This window comes from Populus euphratica, unplaced genomic scaffold (assembly GCF_000495115.2).
Source record: "Populus euphratica unplaced genomic scaffold, PopEup_1.0 scaffold41.1, whole genome shotgun sequence".
Taxonomy (NCBI): domain Eukaryota; kingdom Viridiplantae; phylum Streptophyta; class Magnoliopsida; order Malpighiales; family Salicaceae; genus Populus; species Populus euphratica.
In genome coordinates this window covers 802,064-807,239 of record NW_011499868.1, presented here as the reverse complement: position 1 = coordinate 807,239, position 5,176 = coordinate 802,064, and the positions used below count along the sequence as shown (strand labels likewise).

Below are 5,176 nucleotides of genomic sequence, written 5' to 3'. Positions count from 1 at the left end.
CTTTCCCTAGAAACAAACATATGGTTACATCTTTCTTTTTGCGTTCTTTCTTTTTCTGTCAAATAACAAAACTCAACGCTTTGCAAAAGGGCATCATCAAAGATTAAGGCAATCAGTAACCATAACAGAACGCGTATGAAAAATGGAAGGTGATAGCATTTATGAAATTCCATCATAACTAGCTTGAATTCACAAGTTGAACCCTTCACAACAGTGACAGCAGATCAAAAAAGAAAATCATTTGCATCATTCAATCATGCTTTAAAAGCTCCAGCACAAGGTCACAATATCCCACAGAAGAATTGGAATTCAAAAGGAAATTCTATTTTTAGCTTCCACTGGATTCTCCGTTTGAGCAGAAGTCATGTCTGATACTTCACAAGAACAGAAAGAATATTAATAGTCGAGAGTCCTGAGACATCCATCCTGGAATCAGCAATCCAGGTTCAGAGAGTCTGTGTGGAAATCTCACGGATACAAAGCTGTGTCACGCATGAAAGGGCCCACGGGTGCAAGGCTGTTCACGTATGGCAAATACTTCACAAAACCATCAGTCCTGGCATCACTTACCCGTTCCATCTTATGTGCTCTTACATGATAAGCAATCACTTCCGTCCCAAGAGCAATGATCATTGTGTCATCATTCACAAATGCCAAAGCCCGGCACTGTCCATATACAAGATGACCCAAAACCTTAGAATGAAGAGGAATTACGCGCCTCAGGCTCATGTCCATATTTCCGTAGACCTCAATTGACCATTCATCATCTTCTTTGTGAGGCAGAAGGTAGCACAATTCCCCCCACAACTCTGTCAAAGCACCAGTCGGGTTGCTGCTAGGCGGGAGACTGAGAATTCCATACTCTTCCTCCTTCAAATTGAAACCCAGAACTGCACCTGATTGGGTTTCCCAAAAGACAAATCCTCTGATGTAGAAACCATCGCCATTAAGAGGCAGATCATCCAGCTCCAAGCACATAGCTGTGCATACTCTCCAGGAGTTTGTCCTTGAAGAGTATATTTCGAACAGAAGAGCTGCCCTATCTGGTAGAGTGACTGCACAGACAAGCTCATAATGCGCTCCAAATTTTAGTGCATCAGGTTCAAAGGCAAGTGCTATGGCTGTTTCAGGTCCATGATATAAAGTTGGCTTTGGAACCACCCTCCATTCCTTAGTCACGGGGTTGCAAATGTAGTAAGCATTATCTCCAAGGCGGCTTTGGCAGCCAAGCAATCCATTGCAAGAGGTTCGGACGTCAATAGATTCAGGCAAGAAACGGAGAGTGGGGCTAGAAACGCCATAAGCAACTGGATTGAATGATATGAAGGAGGGACTCTCGCCAGGAAACTGACAGAAAAGACCGGAAACATGCTTGAAGTGGTTGGTCTGCTTGTGGGAAAAAAAAGGACTGTCTATCCACTTAAGCCACTCTTTAGAAACAGTCTTGAACCTGCATATTGACTTGGCTGGAAGGAAACAAAGAACATGCTGCCTAACAACATCTTCAATTTTTATGTCCTCCTGCTTTATGTGACCAGGAAATTGAGCACAGCTTTCTGAACTCTTGTAAGAACTGGACTTGTATGAATAAGTTGGAATCTGCAAACAAAGAAAAGAACAGTTATGAAAGGGTTTGCGAATGAAGATGGAAAAGCTGAATTAATATCTAGTCTCCATGAAACCACCACAACGACAAGCAATATACAAAAGAAAGCTCGCTCATATGATGGTCACTAGAGGCTTACATGGTCGTTAACTTCAGGGCCCGTGGGATTAGTCGTGGTGCACGCAAGCTGACCCGGACACCCATATTAATTTAAAAAAAAAGAAAGCCACTTTTTTTTTTTATAACAACTAAGCATAAATGAAGAGACATGTGTCAGGATTAGGCGGGCCACAAGGCTCAAGTAACGTAATCATATAAAAGTCCATTCGTTATGGAGGTGTGACTGGGTTTTTCAAAAAAAAATTTAAATTAATTTTTTTATATTTTTAAATTTTTTTAATTGTAGATGTTAAAAATAAATTTTAAAAAATAAAAAAATTTATTTAATTTATTTTCAAGAAAAAAACATTTTAAAAAACAACCCTTATCATTAATTGGAAAGGAAAGCAAGGTTTTAGATCACATGAAAAATTACTCCTGTTCTCCCATACATTGCCCCACATTTCAGAGATTTGTATAAAAATTAGCTAAACTGATCACATGTCCAATTACTTCTGGCAAAAAAAAAGAAAGAAAAGAAGAGGGAATGCTATCACCATCCCTCAAATCGAGGGTCACGACAATGACAATGCACTATTTCAAATAGATATAAACCTATTGGTGGAGGCAGGATTTTTTAAATAAAGAAGCAAATTATTAACAAATATTTAATATTTAATATTATATAAATATGTTTTATATAAAAAAAATGTACCAACTCAAGTTAAGTAAAATTAATTTAAGAATTTTTAAAATAAAAAAACTTACATTATAATTATTCTTTATTTTTTTCAAGATTTTATATTTTAAAACTGCTTCACAATGATTTTATTTTTAATATCATTAAAAATATCTTTTTTAATATATACAACAAACTTTTATTTATTTATTTCTAAATCTTCCAAGAACTACGAAAATTCTTGGCAATAATTTTATACTGACATATGATACATAACATCTAAAATCATAGCTTAAAAGGATTGTCATAAATTGATATTGTTCTTGCTGACTTGTTGTTTTATACAAGTGAATTAAACATAAATATTAAATTTTTTTTTTTTAATTTATCTATTATGACCCTAATTTTTTTAGTTGTCCTGTACTTTACTTTTAATTACTAGTAAATTAATTATCATCATTTTTCATATAAAATTCATAGCAAAATATTTATCAATTCATTAAAATTTATTTTAATTTATATTCATTAGTGTGTGTATATTCAACAAATCCATAAATTATTATAAACTTTAATATTTTCAATAACTAATTAGTATAGAAAAAAAAAAGCTAACAAGAAGCTAACAAAAAAATAAAATTAAGGGGGCAATTGCCCCCTTTCGCACCCATGTGCCTCCGCCACTTATGAGCCGGAAATACTTGAGTCTGAAGTAAGCTACACTGTTTCTAACCATGTCTCCAAACTAGTTTAAAGGCTTTTTTTTATCTCCACCTTCTAGCCAAGGCAGTGTTAACTTTCTTAAAGAAAACAGAACCCGACAGAAAAGTGACAAAACAGAAACCACGCAATTGTCATCAAGACACTAACATTACATCTACTAATAAGCTCAACGGAACATACCATGCCATGTTTGCCCTCATCGTCTAACATGAGAGATGAGATACTGATGTTCCATCGCAAGCTTCCCTCAAATGGATCTACTTCATCTGGAAGGATGGGGTCATCATCAATTTCTTCCATTTGGTATTCCTCCAAATCAGCCATTATCTATGATCAAATGAAGCAGCCAATCAGTACTACGAAAAAGGAAGAAACAAATAACATATACATTCATAAATATAAACGATACCAAAACTATAAAAACTTTTCATTCTTCAATACAAAGAGGGTCTAATTTCATAGGTTTTCGTGTTTTTTCTCATCACAGCCAGACCTTGAGTTAAACATCATCAATAACTTGCTTACGAATTCCAAAACTTCCTTCTGAGTTGCGCATATCAAAAGACAGCAAAATTTTAAAAAATCTTCAAACTTCTCATCCAATAATTGAAAATGGAAACAGTGATGCACTTCAGAAGAACTTCTATTAGCATGCCTTTAATTTAAAATCCCAAATAACAGTTTAGCAAATCATTGCAAATTTAATTATCCAATATTCTTTTCTGTTACCATCATTTGCTAATGAACGCTTTAAACACCTTTTTCCGTGACCCGTTTAAAAAATGAAAGAAAATTGAAAGAAAATAAGATCATCACAGTTGATCTTAATATAGAATAGAAAGGTGACGGAGAGGCAGCCGACATAACTCCAATTTATTGCCTTTCAACACAACTAAGAAAATTAAAATAAGGAGAAAATGAACTTATCATCTTGAAGTGCTATCAAGGAAACAAAATCAGTCAAAAAAGTGAAAAATAACTTCACATACATTCACAAATCATATCAAGAAACTCCTACGAATTATCACAATTGCTTTCTTGAATCCCGAGATTCTTTCATTGTTCAACTAATCACGTTACAGACACAAATTTCAATTTTTGTCATTTCTTTCCCGTTCACCTGTTTTCATTTCTTTGCTTTTCTTTTCTTTCCCAGAATCCAAACAGATAATAACATACAAAAAACAAAAAATCAAGAAACAAAACCCACCATAAAAACCCTAAAACTCTAAAAAGAAAACCCGTAAAAGCAAAAAATCTGCAAAGGAAAGATAAAATAAGAAAAGAACACAGCAAGTAAAACGCCAAAGAACAGAACTTACCAAGTAAAGTAGTATTACAAAGTCTTTGAAACCCAAAAGAACAGTATAGATTAAACCCTTAATGTGTGTGTGTATCACACTTTCACATTACATTACACACCAATGAAAAAATAATCATAAACAAAAGAGTCGAACTGATCACAAACCAAAAAAACCAAAGATAAAGTAACGTTTTACGAAGGAAAAAGAAAAGAAAAGGAGCATCTAGAACAAGAAAGAAGTCTCACACAAACTAGAATCTCAATAAAAGAAAACAGAAATCGATTTCTTTCAAAAACCTAACACGAAACCACACACAAAATGGAAAAAGAGAATCGCATTTTTTTTCACATTGTACACCAATCAAAAACAAGATCACTATAGAAAACGAGAACCAGAAAATAGTTAGTGTAAAATTGTAAAAAAATATAAAAGAAAAAAATAACATGATTTCTTTGAAACACTAAAAAAACCACACACAAAATCTAAAACAAAATTCACGAAAAATCACTAAAAAAATCACAAAACAGAGAAGAGTTGACCTTGGAAGCAAAGATGAATCGAGTTAATATAATTGTGGAAATAACAAAGAGAGAAGGATAGTTTTTACCTTTCAAAACCTTAAAAATGGCGAATTTGATTGCTCGATTGATTTTTATTTGTGTGAGAGAGAGAGCAGGAAGAGAGTGTCTCCGGAAAAGGAAAACAGGAAGTTGCCTGGAGTTTGCGGAGAAACTACGTGGTATTTGAGGGTTTATCGAGGGGAAAGAG

At 34.0% G+C, this 5,176-nt stretch overlaps 1 protein-coding gene across 1 annotated transcript; it reads right to left on the bottom strand.

Moving 5' to 3' along the window:
• Positions 1–136: 136 nt before the first annotated feature.
• LOC105126559 (F-box protein At5g49610-like) lies at positions 137–3,710 on the bottom strand. Its single transcript, XM_011027458.1, has 3 exons — positions 3,630–3,710; positions 3,285–3,431; positions 137–1,599 (listed from the first exon to the last, which is right to left on the bottom strand). The coding sequence occupies exons 2-3, from the start codon at positions 3,426–3,428 to the stop codon at positions 469–471; spliced, it is 1,275 nt and encodes a 424-aa protein (XP_011025760.1). The 5' UTR covers positions 3,429–3,431; positions 3,630–3,710; the 3' UTR covers positions 137–468.
• Between the last annotated feature and the right edge of the window lie 1,466 nt (positions 3,711–5,176).